Here is a 15387-nt window from a genome sequence, read left to right as displayed (position 1 = left end):
ATATTTTGCTCAGCTCTATACATAAGATTTGTATTTACATTGATTTATGAAAAATGACGTAAAAATTTTGATACTACTAAACTGAAATCTTCAGCTTTCATCAAGGGGCCTACCTGCCATTGATGTACTTTATACCATCTTCGTTGAATTTAATTCTACTAAATATATCTGGCAAATAAACCTCATCAAGGTGTCTGTGGTTAAATATTCTACAGTGTAGAGTTTTGGATATACTGTATTGCAAAGACATCAACAGGTTTTTCTTTTTTTTGACAACCTTTATTCACAGACTGAAAATTACAAATTTACAGCACATTAATTTGTCTCTTCGCTGATCAAACTTGGAAAAAAGTATTTACATATCATACATATAAACACCAAGGAGAGATGCAATGTGCTTCATTCAGTCCATTCAGTGCAATCTCAAATGAAAACTGTGCAGGAATATATTAAGCTTTAAAGAGATTTCTCTGAAATCTTAATAACTTAACCAATAAGGATGTGAAGTCATCTAAAGAGAGGACAAATGTCTCCCGCATACCATAGAATAGAAAAACTGGGTTTGGGGATGCTGTTTTTAAGAGTCACAACACTGTAAAGGCAGCTTGTTTATCACATTATAGCAACTTGTGCTATAAAAACAAAAATCCATCATTTTGATGTTCTCAAATGTTTTCCACAGGACTTGAATATCACTCACATATCCATCAATAACCATTAATAAATTATTATACACGTGCTTTCATAAGAAAAAATGACAATCCCTTAGATAGTTTGTTTAAATAAATATTTAAATAAAGCATTTTCCTTCCCTTCGGGAAGTGAGAACATGCTGGATGACGTCATACTGGAGTTGACTTCGCTGTGAAAGCCCATTCCGAGATGTCTGATAAACCTGACGGAGATAGGCTGAAATATTAAAGCACAAAAAAGGTGGGAAAACCCTTCTCAGTGGCAAAAAGTAATCTGAGAGTAACAAGTTCAACAGAAAATCTCATTACAACTAGTTATTCAAGATGTGTGCGTGTGTAAGGCACCTTAAAAAGGCACCTCGTGGTATGATGTACTGAGTACATCATACCACGAGGTGCCTTTTCCCCTTCAGAAGATTCAAGTACACTTAAAGTGTTTGCCTTTCTAAAAGGAAACAACAACACCAAATGAACAGTAGAAAATGCAGCACCGCTCCATACAACTCCAATCAGTGGAATAGTGCTGGTATGCCCTTTATAAATAAAGGCTGATACTGTGCATTTCCTTCAGAGCACCGTCTGAATGGTATGTCACACACAAGTGACCAAAGACATAGTAAACAACAATGGTAACATCACACTCCAGCTGTGTCCCAAAACCAACATAGTATTTAAGTATGTAGTGCATTCACACTGGTGTAAAAATAGAGTTGATGAAAACTACTGTCCCACATTGCAATGCACATAAGAAATGGAGGAGCTGCTAGTGGAGGTAAATAACATAGTTGCATCTCAGTAAACAATAAAGTCACAAATCTTTGGAAAAAAAAATTCTCTCTGTTGAGGAAAATTCCACCAAGATAAAAAAGCCTACAGCTCCCATGAGCCATATAGGAGCTGTAATTGTTTAAAGCTAACTAAAACATGTTTCATCTTCCTTTAAAATGATAAATGTGATGAGATTTTACTGTCCAGTTAAGCAGTAAGTAAAATATGGTGTGTTTCATCTTAACAATGACAGAAAACCTCAGTATGTTGGGAAGTGAAAGCAAGAAGGACTTTGGTTCTACACTACCGGCCAATACACTGTAGATATTTGTAAATTGTGTATGCCGTTTAGTTTTAGCAGATAGAGTTTAACTGGGACACAGCTGGAGATAAAGAACAGAAAATACTTGAATCCCACACGAGATGCCGCTGTCCGGCCACTAGAGGGCGACGTAAACCTGTGTGATCCACCAGAGGAAGCCGGTTAATGCTGATGATGTTTGGTCAGCAGTGGTCTGTGGTTTCTCCTCTGTTAGTCCAGATAGTTGGCGGTCGAGTCCCTCGACAGCCTGTGCAAACATGTTAAAGCAGCTGTGGTGGTTGGTTGGCTCGTCCTCTGCCGCTACACCTCGCTTCCAAGCGCTGAAGTTTCGGACTCAGAGTCCCTGTTTAAAAGGACGGGAGAACAGCCAGGAGTCACACACAAAGAACTTGGCTTGTCCAGATAGGATGAATAAAGAAATGCCAACACCGGAGCGAAACAGGTTTCATTAGAATTTAGCTCAGGTATATAGAGCGGAACTGAATTTAGCGTCTCACTGGTTTGCACACTGTGGTCATGCACGAGTCCTGCTGCACAACAACAGGTGTTTATCCCCAATTCAACCATTTTGAATGTCACTAACAAAGATGTGCCATAAATTGCACTTAAAGCGAGCTATAGTGTGCGGACCTTCTTCTAAATTTTTCGTTGCTGTCTTCTACTGGTCCAGCACCAGCCTACTATGGTTTTGGATGTGCGCGACCACTTTACATTGTTTGTCGTTTATCCCGAATCAAGCATAAACTTCTGCGTAGTCGTGTGTCAAGGGCTTGTATGTGCATTTCACTTACAGCATTTCCTGCAGTAGTTTTCGGTTTCCCTGCCTCCTTTCTTCATCAATAGGGTAGGTCCTCAATATCAAGAGTCCCACCACTATAAGGACCACAGGCACAGGAGAGACCAGCACCTTCAGGGTTAAACTGACGGCCTCGGGTTGTGAGCAGCTCCCGGTCACATAGCCGGCAAATCTGCGAAAAAATGCAGATAGGGAGGGAGAAACGTTGAGCTGACGCGAGTAGTTTGGCAAGACTTGTTAGGTGAAGGATTATGTGATTGTTGACCACATGATCGTGGTCAACACGGAGCTAATCTCTTATAGTGTTGGAGACATAAACTGACTAAACTTTAAGGGATGACAGGGAGGGTAAAAATGTACATGAGAATAATTTATGACAGATATGGATCAGCTAACTCACTTCAAACTGAGTGTAGAGATACCCAGGGATACTCCAGAGGCAAACTTGATGAAGAACACATAGAAGGAGTAGAAGAGGGCTTCGTGACCGTGGATGTCAGGGTTTTTAACCTTGAAGTCATCCATTACATCGGGAAGCATTGACCTGAAAGCACAAACACGACATTTAGAAGGATGCTCGTGACGCAATCAACAAATATTCACATCTGCATATGGATCCGTGGGTTCTGTGGATAAACTCACCAAGGCAGGAGGAAAGCTGCCGCCACGCTCACACCTGCCGCCACCGAGACCAAGTAAGAAATGATCAGGTTGCTCTTGATGCTGATGATGAGGATCATGAAGGGTACCGCCCACTAGTGAAAGAGACAGAAGGATGTGAGCACTTCCATAACAACACATCCTTTTTGAATGAATCCCCTTGTTTGACCAAAAACAAGCATTTGTTTTTACTCACCGAGATGCCAAAGTAAACCGTTTTCTTCTTCCCATACCGGGTCAGAAACCACTGCCACCACGGGATGGTTAGAGTCCCAGATAGCTGGAAAAAATGTGCCACAGAATTATCAGTTATGTTGTTTCATTAAATCTCATTACACATGCTCACAAAAGAGCAAAAGGACAAGGGGTGTACACAGTTAATTTATGACTGATTATTCATCATTCAACCAAAGTTAACAATAAAAACATCACATTTATATGGAATCATTCAGCCAGATGAAGCAGTTTAGCCTAGCTAGATTAGCTTTGTTAAAAAGGAAGAGAGGCATTCAATTCCTGAAGCCATATGGATTATGTTGTTTTAATCTAAGTGTAACAGAGAAATATTTATCTGTGCTCTCGCATTGTTGCAGATAATATAACATACATTTTGTACGCTGGAGAACTTGACAACTTTGGGAGTCAGGGAAAGGATTGCCACTTTACTTGTATCACTTGCATTTTTATTGGCGAGGTATGATCAGAGCCTTTGTTACCATCGAGGACACGGAGGTCATGTCCTCTGTATTTTGGGTGATATTTAGTTTTTACGTAACATTCTGTATGTAACTTTTAATTCTGGTGGAAATCAAGTGTGGGGAAAAAAAGTCTGCCCAGATAATAATCTAGGATTAAAATCAACTTTTAGTTTGAAATCTTGGCTTGAGTATGTTATATCCTGTGGTGCATATGGTCCATTGTCATAGCCACATTTGAATAAAACATATATAATGACGTACAACTATCACTGTTAATTTGTAATGTTTTAAAGGGCCTGATTTCTTTGTTTCCATGTAGGCATTTTCCTTTGTAACATTTACATGAAAATATATTAGGACATATAGGACATATGTCTGGAAATCATGAAATAGTGCTCATCGTGCTCTGGGCACGATGGAAGTTACCTAAATGATAACTTAACATTATAATAAACCATCAAAGGAGTTGTGTGAAATGGTAATTTCTAAATGAAACATATTCTCCATTGAAAAAAAATCCAACTTCTAACTGGGCTTCATTTAAATTCTGGAAAATGTGGGAACCGGAAAGAATAAAGTGACCACTGCAAGACGAGGTCAAGGGACAAGGGCACATTATGCTTTGTGTGGTCTTGACTTAACCCTGCAGGGGGCAGACGACCTTTGACCTCTAGGTCAAACTTGGTCAACCAGTGTTAAATGACCACACAGGAACAAGCTTGCTACTGACAACTTATCAGCCTGAGAAATAACATGAACATCAACTGTGGGTAAATTTCCTTTCTCCCCCTCAACTCCCACCTCTCTGAATATGATACAAGGTGCCCAAAAATGTTTCCACTCCTAATCAGAGGGAAAGGCACCAGAGCAGAGAGCAGCGAGAGGAGGATGGAAAGGAGGGCACAACCATTGGTGGCAGTTCCCATGGTGGCGGTCAGGGATCACCAGGGCAACAAAAGCTCCACTGTGTGCCTGTCTCTCCCTCCATCTCCTGCTAAGGCCAAGCGAGTGTGTGACTGGGAGACAGGTTCCCAGGAGCCCAAACAACACCTCCTCTCACCCTGAAAATCTGCCCTTTCAGCCCCGGCACCATGCGCCTCCTCGCGTGAGGAGAGGCCTCAGAGCACGGGCTGAAAACCCCACAAACACTGGGGGCTTACTCTACGCCACAAGGATAGCCAAACAAGCCTGCAGATGTCCTCCAAATCTCATACTGATTAGAGCTTTTACACAGAAGTAAACAGTCCTTCAGTGGGAAATAGAAACACTCACCATGATGACCAGGAGAATATTCTGGAAGTGGCTCCTATGGCCGAGAGAGTAGGTGATGAAAAGGGCAAAGTTTCCCTCCAGTAGCTGTAAAAGACAAATGAAGAAGGGTCGTTTTTATGCAAACTACAGATAAAGGATTAGTTCAACATCTTGGGAAATACACTTTATATTTTGTTTGTTTAATCCACACAAAGTCTAAAAACGACAAATTGTGGTTTTACCTTTGGACAGCGAGCTGTTTCCCCTTATTTCCAAGGTAAGCTAAGCTAAATGTCTCTCGGCTGTAGCTTCAGTTAATAGACAGATATCAGATATCGCTCGACAACAAAGAAAAAGTTATTTCCCAAGATGTTGAATTATGCCTTTAACTGTGACTTCATCAATAACGTCTGTATCAAGCATCGAAACAGATAATGAAACACAGTATTACCATGAAGGCCAGAGAGGTGAAGAGGAAGCCGATGACCAGTTTGACGTACGGTCCGTGACTCATCACCAGCCAGAGGCCCTGACGGAACGTGAGCAATGTTTTCTTTCGCTGGCTCTCTACGATCCAACGTGGAGGAGAAGAAAACAAAGATAAGAGACAGCTGAAAATATTTTGCTGTGAGGAATTTAATGCACAATGCAGAGCTGTTATGATGAGAAACAATGTTGTGGTATGTGGCCACCACATTCTGACATTTTTTGAGAAAAGTCAGTGATAAGAAGGCCAAATGTTTCCCAAGGACAACTGATACAGACTGATACAAACTTTAGTGGGACAAAGTCATGGTTTTGCAAGACACTAGTAGGACTCTTGGTGATGAAGTCTTGAATCAAGTCCAAGTCCTAAACTTTGCGTTTCAAGTCCTAAAACAAGTCATTATGCAGCCATCACCAAATTAAATTTCATGTTATTCCTGCGACAAATGGTGCCTTCAAATGGGGTCACGTTTACCGTGTTTATGAGAAGAGTCCATATGAACGCCCCCCTCTTGTGGTATTCACAACCTCGTTGTGAATACCACAAGAGGGGGGCGAGTAAGTGGAAAGTTTCTGAAAGCTCAGAGTTCACGACTTGTGGCGTGTTTGTTGACGTCAGAAATAGCGGAGGCCATGGAAGTTAATATTTTCGGTACATAAGTGAATATATTGTAATTTTAGTCATATATTGATTTTTTTTGGTAATTTTATAACATGTTCGAGGAAAATGTTGGTATTACCAACGGCCTCATCTTTTTCCTTCTGTCATTATGCCTTTACATTTACTGCATTATTTTACCCACTTGCTAGCTTGCTAAATTGTTAGCCTCTGTGGCTTCTAGACACCGACAGTAACGTTAATATTGCCGTTGCTTAGCAGCGGTGTTCTCACGACTTATCCACTCGAACACCAAGCATATCGTGTACACGACTTCCCATGTTGTAAACACGAGCTCACGAGTTTCATTTGAAGGCACCAAGCAATGATTTGCATTGTTTTGCAAAAAGTTTTGCATGCTGCGGTCCGAGTGTGATGATGTGAGGCAGCTTTTGTGTGTCTGTTGGCGTGCACTGCTGCTCACACAACGTGATTGGCTGCTGTCGGATAGATTCAGAGTATATATGTAAGTCTTTTTTGATTTTGTCAAGTTGAGTCCTCAGATTCATGACTCAAGTCTGACTCCAGTCCAAGTTATGCATCTTTAAGTCCACAGCTCTGCTTTAAGTATGTTAAATATTCCACCATGGCATCGGACAAGTGAGAAGCTCTCTTGGTATTTCATGGATTCATACCTTTTCGCTCCTTCACACCAAAAAACAAGACTATGGCACAGAAGACGTAGATGATGCAGATGACCCCTGAAGCAATCAAGTAAGCTTGTTTCTGAGGACAGAGAGGACAACATTAGCTTGGACTAACACTTGTGTAAATATTCTCATTTATCTGATACAATGCAAGAGACTCACCGTCTCATCCAGTGAAACTATGGACGTGTTGGTCGAGTTTCTGCTGTCGAGGTCATCAGCCTCAGTGGGACAATTTGTGGCGCCACCTACTATCTGACCCTGGATCGCTGTACCCAGAACTGTGCCCAGCACCTCCACCATCATACCTGAGAGCAGAAAGGGAGCGTCAGAGCCTGAACGACAACACAAATGTAAAAGCTTTCAATCACACAGGCGAGCTGAGTGACGTACGATAAGCGGTGGCAGAGTCCCTCTCTTTCTGGTCATTGCTGATGAACATGGTGAGCGCTGAATACGGCACGTGGAAGCACTGCAAACGCACACAAACACACAGTTAGGCTAGTGTACACACAGTGGGACCAAAAGGAGAACTAAGTGATGGGGAGTGTCAACATGAAATACTAACCGTCTGCATTGACTGGAAGAGGCAGTAAAAGATGAGGTACCAGACGACTTTCCCTTCCTCAAAGGGAGGCACGTACCAGATCAGGAAGTAAGTCAGCACCGCAAACGGAGTAGAGAAAAGGATCCTGGGAAGAAAAGGGTGGAGGATTGTTAGCAAATGTGTGTTTTTAATCAAAGCAAAGATATTTTTTAGGGCTGTCAAAGTTAATGCGATAATAACACCGTTAACGCAAATTTGTTTTAAAGCGACTAATTTCTTTAACCTATTAACGCAACTTGCGATTAATAGGTTGTAGCGGTCTCAATTTTAATGCTAGAGTGAAGATACCGCCATCATATGAAACTGGAAAACCTAATGAATCCATGTCATACTAGCTTGTCGGGAAGGAGGCTCAATAATGCTTGAAACGTATGCAATGAAAAAAAAGTCATAGCCTTTTTCAAAGGGGTCCGTTAACCTCTGACCTCAAGATATGTGAATGAAAATTGGTTCTATGGGTACCCACGAGTCTCCCCTTTACAGACATGCCCATGTAGTTTTGGGCAAGTCATAGTCCAGTCAGCACACTGACAGCTGTTGTTGCCTGTTGGGCTTGAGTTTGCTATGTTATCATTTGAGCATATTTTTTATTACCTGTGAGGGTTTCTGGACAACATTTGTCATTATTTTGTGTTGTTAATTGATTTCCAATAATAAATATATAATGTACATACATTTGAATAAAGCAGCATGTTTGTTTCATTAAGAGTATTAAATACTTGAACTTGAACAGATACAAAAATTTGATTATTTTGCGATTACCCGCGATGGACTATGGACCGTTATGATCATCATCGATTGACAGCCCTAATATTTTTATCAATTAGATTCACTACAGTGGGGTTCCCTATAGATTCTGTACTGTTTGGCTTGAAACATAAAGTGTGACCAGCCTGCTGTTACTCACTGCTGAAGACTGTGTTTAATTAATTCTGCCAACTGTTACTGTAGCTTTACCCCACCCGAATCCTTTTAATTTTTCCTCCCGTGCAGTCACTTCTTTTCTACTCTCTCCCTGCCGCTTTGTGAATAATCCCCCTAATCCTGCCTTGTTAGAGCCTGTGTGTGGAGAAAGGGCTCAGTCTGGGCTGCAGAGGGGGACGAGGGTGGGCTGGACCAACGATGAGGCCACTCTGGCCCACCTCGCTCTCACCCATCTCAGTCTCAGCAGCCTTCTCCTCAGCTTTGCATGTCCTCCAGCTGACCTCAGTCAGAGAGGCTCGTGCCACTTCAGAAATTTGTGCTTAAGACAAATAACAGTCCAGCGAAAACTCCCCATGAACATGAGGATATCATACTGTTTTTCTTTTACATAAACCCCTACTAACTTTGCATGTTCTCCCCGTGTTAGCGTGGGTTTTCTCCGGGTTCTCCGGCTTCCTCCCTCAGTCCAGAGATTAGGTTAGTTGTTGACTCTAAATTGCCTGTAGGTGTGAAAGTGTCTCTATTTGTCAGCCATGTGATAGTCTGGCGACCTGTCCGGGGTGTACCCCGCCTTCACCCAATGTCAGCTGGGATCGGCTCCAGCCCTCCCGCGACCCTGAATAGGATAAGCGGTTACAGATAATAGACAGATGTATAAACCCCTACTGTTAGATCTCATTGCATTGCTGCAGGGCAATGAAGAGAAACATTCAATATTTTATTTTTGTGCCTCTTTTTGGCATCAACACAACCAACAATAAGTCAATTAATTAATTAGTTGATTAACAGAAATAATCTGCAACTATTTTGAGAATTGATTTATTGTTTAATAAGTCACTTTTCAAGCAAAAATTCCAAATATTCTCAGCTTCTTAGCTGTGCAGTTTTTCTGCTTTTGTGATAGTAAACGTAATACCTGTTGGTTTTGGACTGTTGGTCGAATAAAGCAAGCAATTTGAAAATGGCTACTGGAATTTGTGATTGTGAAATTGTTTTTTAAATTTCCCACTATTTTCTCACATAGATCAAACTATTAACTGAAAAGATAGCCGGGAGATGAATCAAAACCCTCCTACAGTGCTGTAAAATGACAGCAAATCTAACTAATAAGTCAATATTTTTGCTTCTAATTTTAGTTTTGGAGAGGTCATGCAAGAGAGCTGTCTCTCCCTGAGGGCCATGATATCACTGAACACAGAGAGAGGTTCCTTTATTGAACATGACACTTCTGCACTCGCACATGGTCATATGAGCCCACCACCCCCCTTCTAGTGAGACGTGGGAAATAAGAAAGAAAGCCCCTCCTGATTCCCTCTACTGTCTGAGTGAATTAGGCTAATGAGAGCTAATTTATTTGGAAATGGAGGCCAGGTTGGACTGTTTCACACACTGACATGGCTGATTGAACACGCACCACAGATTCTGTTGTCACATTTAGAGTTCAAGGAAAATAACCTTGAGATACATATAATAAATCAATTAATAGTGTAAACGCAAAAAAAACTGTTAATGTAATAAATATGCAGACTAAATGTCTCATTCTAGTGCTACGTCACAATATCGGTGTGTAAAACATTTTCAGCACAGATAGGAAGAGGACATAAAAAGACATGTGTGGTCTTATCTAACAGCTGGTTGTTTCACTTCAATCTGAAAAGCTACACTGTACACAGAGGATCACGTACATGATGCCTAAACAATGACCTCCATTATTTCAACCGAGCATGCCTCTTTCTTGACCCAAAGTAACCTCTCTCTGCGTCTGGAAATCCCCCTCCCAAACAGTGAAATCAAACTCACACAAAGATGGACACACCCCTATTGGTATCAAGCTGATGGTGTGTTGTGGGTTGGACCAATCATAGCAGAAGCCACCCCCACCCCCCCCTCCTCGAACTCGTGCACAGCCGGCAGTTCTGACTCAAATACCCATGATCCTCAACATATCACCGTGATATCATGTGCAAATTAAAACATGGCCTGAAGCGATCTGAACCAGACATTCTCGTAACACCGCCACATCCCCATTTTGCGCTCTCCTTTCCTTCTCACACACACACATATGTAAAAGAAGCTGCATCTCATTTCGCTCTACGAGCAGAATGTCAAGGTCATCTTGACTCCCTCAAGCAGAGCATTTTAAATTTACAATTTTAAAACCTGCTCCTTTCCTTGCTTCGTGTTGAGCCTTTCAGTGCTTAAATATATGACATCATATATCTAGACTGAAGCCAAACCCAGCTTGCTTTTGGGAAGAGGAAAGGATAGACAGGAAGCCAGCTGGTCGCCAGTGTGTCACAAGGCTAACATGTACAATAGTCAAACACGTTCACATATACATAGGATTGATGATATGCTGTATACTGTGAGACAAGATTTTGTTGTACTGTTTATACCAGTGAGTATATATGTTATATATGTTATACCAGTTATATGAGTTTTGTGATGTCGTGAACAAACATGACATGACTTGACATCCACAAGCATGTGGGTGATACACAATCGTGCCAATGGTGTTACGCTATTCCACTGATCTACTGGGGGAGGTGAAACGCAGCAATGCGCCAACAACAGTGAAGAACACTTCTAGCATGGATGAACATATTTAGCTACAAGCATAAAGGTCTCTTCCAGATGTTGAAATAACTTTACACAATGCCAAGTCACTTCAAAAAGTGAACCACATGTGTCTTAACTGAGAGTAAAAACAGCTGGTAGATTCCACCACACATCTGCATCTAGAAAGAGGTGAAGACAAACTCAAATAAAAGAAAGAAAAGGTTCCTCTTGTATTTTTAGTATGTGTCATACAGATTTCTGATGCACACATTATTCTGTGTTTCATACGGACTATATTCTCACACTCACTCATTATTCCTCAGTAACCACCTCATCTCTGTTGCCATGGTTACTGCCGACTGCTCATGAGCTGGTTGTCGTCAGAACATTTGCCTCACCCAACTCAAGATTTCCTGGAAGCTAGGGTTGGTAATCTTCTTCAAAAACATTTTATGTTATATTTGTTGACATTTTCTCTACATCCTGACAGCAATCAATGAATCAAATGCTTTGACAAAGAAAAAAAAGATAAATATCTGGCATCTGTGGCTGTCGCAGGACTGGAATAAACCTGTTCAATCATTTCATTTGGGGAGAATGAAATGACTGGACGGGCTTCCTGCCTGTCTACCTACCTACCTGCACGTACTCATTGTGTGTCACTGAAGTCTTCCACCAGCTGCTAGCTTAACAACTGTGAGTACTAACACAAGCCATGTTCGTTGTTTTCGTTCATTAGGATATGTTTAAATTCATAATGATAATAGTGGGGTAGTGGCTTGGGAGGCCTGAAGGGACGGACTGTCAGTGTTGCCGACTCGTGACTTTCTTGTTAGATTTAGCAACTTTTGGATATGTGCTGCTTGCTACTTTCATTGGAAAAGAGTTGGCAACACTTGGCTGGATTTTTCGGTTGGATCATTTTAAAAATCTAGAGTACTCGCAAACTTGCTAGTTTCTCAAGATTACCAACCCTACCTTTAATATCCTCTTTACGTTGCGAACCTTGTCCTAAAATGCATATGCTGCTGCTGTGAGAGTCAAACACCTACCAGGGCATCATGCGGCCGATGCGGGTCCATCTACTCCGGCTCACCAGGAACCCCACCGTGGGGTCTGTGATGGCATCCCAGGCCCGGCCCACAAACAGGATGATAGAGGCATGGAAGGGATCCAGCTAAAAGGGGGGGTGGAGAAAGTGGAAAAAGAGTGAGACGTGAAACCAAAACAAAGAGGACACCAAACACTACCTCATATGGCACGGCCAGCGAGTGATTCAAAAGAGCCATGAGGTTATGGAGACATTTCGAGGCTCTGTAACTGCTGCAAGTGAAACAAACAAGTGTGTCATTTGTTTAAGAACAACATGGCATTCAAAGCCACTGTAATGGTCTCATCTCTTGAGCTGAATGGCCTTTATTTAAGTTCCCACTGTGTACAGTGGAAGAGTCTAACTTGCTAATTGAGTAACAAAAACAAAGCAGTAGGAGTCCAAGTTAATGCGCTTGACCGGCGACTACAGCAGGATGAAGACTGTTAAACTCATACGAGGCCGGTGAGAGTGAACTCTAGCTTTGGCCTCCAAGTTAATCAGTATGTGGAATTATACGGGACAAATTCAAAGATAAGGAAATGAGTCTCCAACGCTGCAGAATTAACAAATGGATGTTTGAATAATGGGGAATATAGAGGACATTTAATTTGCCATTTAAAGTATTTCCAACGACTTTTTTCCAGTTATACAAAATATCAGTGATTTCAGTCTTTTTGTGCGTCTCTTGTCAATCACCTGAGCCACATCCAGCAGGTAGATCTGGAGGAAGAAGCCCAGAGCGCTGCCGGTGATCTGGTAGGGAGCCCCGCCGATGGCATAGCACAGTTTGTTCCACACAGTCAGGCGACTTATCTGCTCCTTTGGCTGGAAGACAATGAGAGAGGAGGAGAGAGGAGATAATGTAATGTTTGGCTTTATAACAGTTAGTGCATCTGACTGAAAACACTGAAATGCTTCCCAGAGGAGCTATAAATTTAGGTAAAGTGATGTGGGCAGTGTAGTGCTATGTGATCATTATCTTCAGCTCTCTTCTGTACTCTGGAGTTTATTTCATCATTACCCTCATCCATCCCTCTGTCCAAAACTCAGTGTTAAACAACATGTTACCACGAGGGACTGAGATTGGCTAACTTCCCTCACCCCACTGCTTAGAGTACCAGATTAGAGACAAATCCCAGAGGCAGTCCGGGCGTATACGCTACAGCCAGACAGCGGTGGGAAACTATGAGGTTACTGTAGTTCACACTACATCAGGAAGACTCCAGCGCTGCCATTGGCTCTGGCAATAGGATGTTGGAGGTAGTGTGACATTTCATGCTGAGTAGCCAACAGTCAGCAGACAGCTTAGAGTCTTATCACATCCCGCAGGCACAGCCAATCACCTGTTCACGCTCCGATGATGTCAGCAAGGGGGTCTCTACACCCTGATTCACATCCGCCACAGACGCAAAAGCAGCATCACCTCATGTTGGGAGCAAATCGCTGCCTCCTCGCTCAAATCAGGAATGAGTAATGCTCTCTCCCCCCCTAAATCCTTAAGCGTAACAAGGCCACGTTGGCATAATTATCAGGTGTAAATATAACTACATGAAGAAATACAGCCTGTAGGCGACATTTAATGACTGGGGAGGAAAACCCCTCAACAACAGCGATTCTGGATTCAAGGAAAACACAGTGAAAATGCCAAGCAATGTTCTGTCATTTACATTTTTAATATGTTTGAAACTAGCGCTGTGTATTGGCAAGAATCTGGGGATACGATACGTATGGTTACGATTCAATATATTGCGATACTGTAAGTAAGGTGATATATTGCGATTTCTTTAACCTAATTTTAGGAAAACTGTAGTATAAAGAATACGCATATGCATAAAATCTTAGTAAAAAAATTATACTTTTTTATGCAATCAGAACAGCGGGATCTGCATTTATCACAGTCCCTGTAACAACATCATAGCACTACTTTGAAAGGGCACGTACAGTACACTGAGAGGGTGCATCTCTTTGCAAATTACATTAAGTATTTACTGACTTAATATTTGCATGTAAACTATTATCAATACAATATCACAAAACATAATATCGCAATATTCGATTTTTAAAAATATTTTCTTACACCCCTATTCGAAACAAACATGACATTTAAAATTAGCTTTGCTGAGCTTAGATTGTACACGCTCTACATATAAAGTTGCCATCTGGTATTGCTGTTAAAAGAGTGATCATAGCCCATACAGGATGTGGAAGGTATTTTAGGCTGCAGATAAAAATAAAAATGCAGTGCTGTCTGTCACTCTTTGTCACAATTTGAGTCCCTTAAGGCTTTCAAACTGGTTTAATACACATGAGAGTCCCTGCAACACTCAAAGAGGCTTGTTGAAATGCTTTTTTTTTAATGTTATTGTCTGAATACACACTTTATTTTAGACCCTCAGACCAAATGAATCATAGAGCAGTGTGGAGCAGTAGAGGCTAGTACCACGTCACGTTTCTTCTGCAGCACATCCGTCATCACTGAGTGAAACTCTGCTATTTTTAACCAGACTGTAGCTTACAGTTTGAAAATGTCAAGTTTAATTAAGATGCGGTCCCTTTAACACCGGTATGCCAGCCTAAACGAGCAGCTGCCCGAGGACAGATGGACACAAACCGGGTGAGATTCAAATAAAGAGGACAAAGTCAAGTCAGGAGAGCGTTGGAGAAAACGAAAGGAAGTAACCGGCTCAGACGTTTCCTTCCATTTAGGCGCCTTTTACGCGCCTTTTACGCACAGGTGCAACACAATCTAATAACCCCAGAATAAATAATAATAATTATAATAAATAACCCTTACCTTTGCTGTCTTGCTCTCTGTAACGTTATTATTAGTAGCTTTGACTGATAGTAAACTCGCTGCGTACTGCTCGGCGCCTTCTCCTCGTGCCATTGTGCCTTCAAGACGACAAATAATATATTTATTCAAAATCGTAAATATTTGTTATTAGAAAAAAAAAAAGCGCTTCACAGCTTCATAGTGTTCTCGTGTAGTGCTCTCTGGCTGTCTGAGTCAAGTCGCTCGTGCTCTCTGTGTGTCCTCCCTCGCCTCATTCATTCTACTACGCTGCCTACGTCACACAATGGAATGACGTGCCATCGCATGTTCAGTCAGTGGCAAGGAAGTGCTGAAGGAAATTGCAGTGTGGTGATTGTATGTACAATGGTTGATTTATTTATTTTTTGTAAGTGGAGAATGGAAAACAAATACCTTACAAGTAGTCATTAAGTG

The 15387-nt window shown here is 41.6% G+C and overlaps 1 protein-coding gene across 1 annotated transcript; it reads right to left on the bottom strand.

Annotated features, from left to right (window-relative positions):
- Positions 1-257: 257 nt before the first annotated feature.
- LOC119474818 (sodium-dependent lysophosphatidylcholine symporter 1-B-like) lies at positions 258-15221 on the bottom strand. Its single transcript, XM_037747095.1, has 14 exons — positions 14956-15221; positions 12858-12986; positions 12121-12245; positions 7547-7670; positions 7372-7450; positions 7141-7286; positions 6967-7057; positions 5639-5754; positions 5209-5292; positions 3435-3518; positions 3221-3333; positions 2979-3122; positions 2574-2750; positions 258-2125 (listed from the first exon to the last, which is right to left on the bottom strand). Exons 1-14 carry the CDS (start codon positions 15046-15048, stop codon positions 2083-2085), a joined length of 1548 nt encoding a protein of 515 aa, XP_037603023.1. The 5' UTR covers positions 15049-15221; the 3' UTR covers positions 258-2082.
- Positions 15222-15387: the final 166 nt, after the last annotated feature.

The sequence above is a fragment of the Sebastes umbrosus genome, chromosome 16, assembly GCF_015220745.1.
Source record: "Sebastes umbrosus isolate fSebUmb1 chromosome 16, fSebUmb1.pri, whole genome shotgun sequence".
Taxonomy (NCBI): Eukaryota; Metazoa; Chordata; class Actinopteri; order Perciformes; family Sebastidae; genus Sebastes; species Sebastes umbrosus.
This window is presented reverse-complemented; position numbering and strand designations above follow the sequence as displayed.

Coding starts and splice junctions, on each gene's coding strand:
- LOC119474818 (XM_037747095.1), bottom strand. CDS start 15,048: ATGGCACGAGGAGAAGGCGCCGAGCAGTACGCAGCGAGTTTACTATCA. Junction 7,451..7,546: donor TCTTCCAGTCAATGCAGACG/GTTAGTATTTCA, acceptor GTGCGTTTGCAG/TGCTTCCACGTGCCGTATTC. Junction 5,755..6,966: donor TGGTGTGAAGGAGCGAAAAG/GTATGAATCCAT, acceptor GTTGGATCGTAG/AGAGCCAGCGAAAGAAAACA.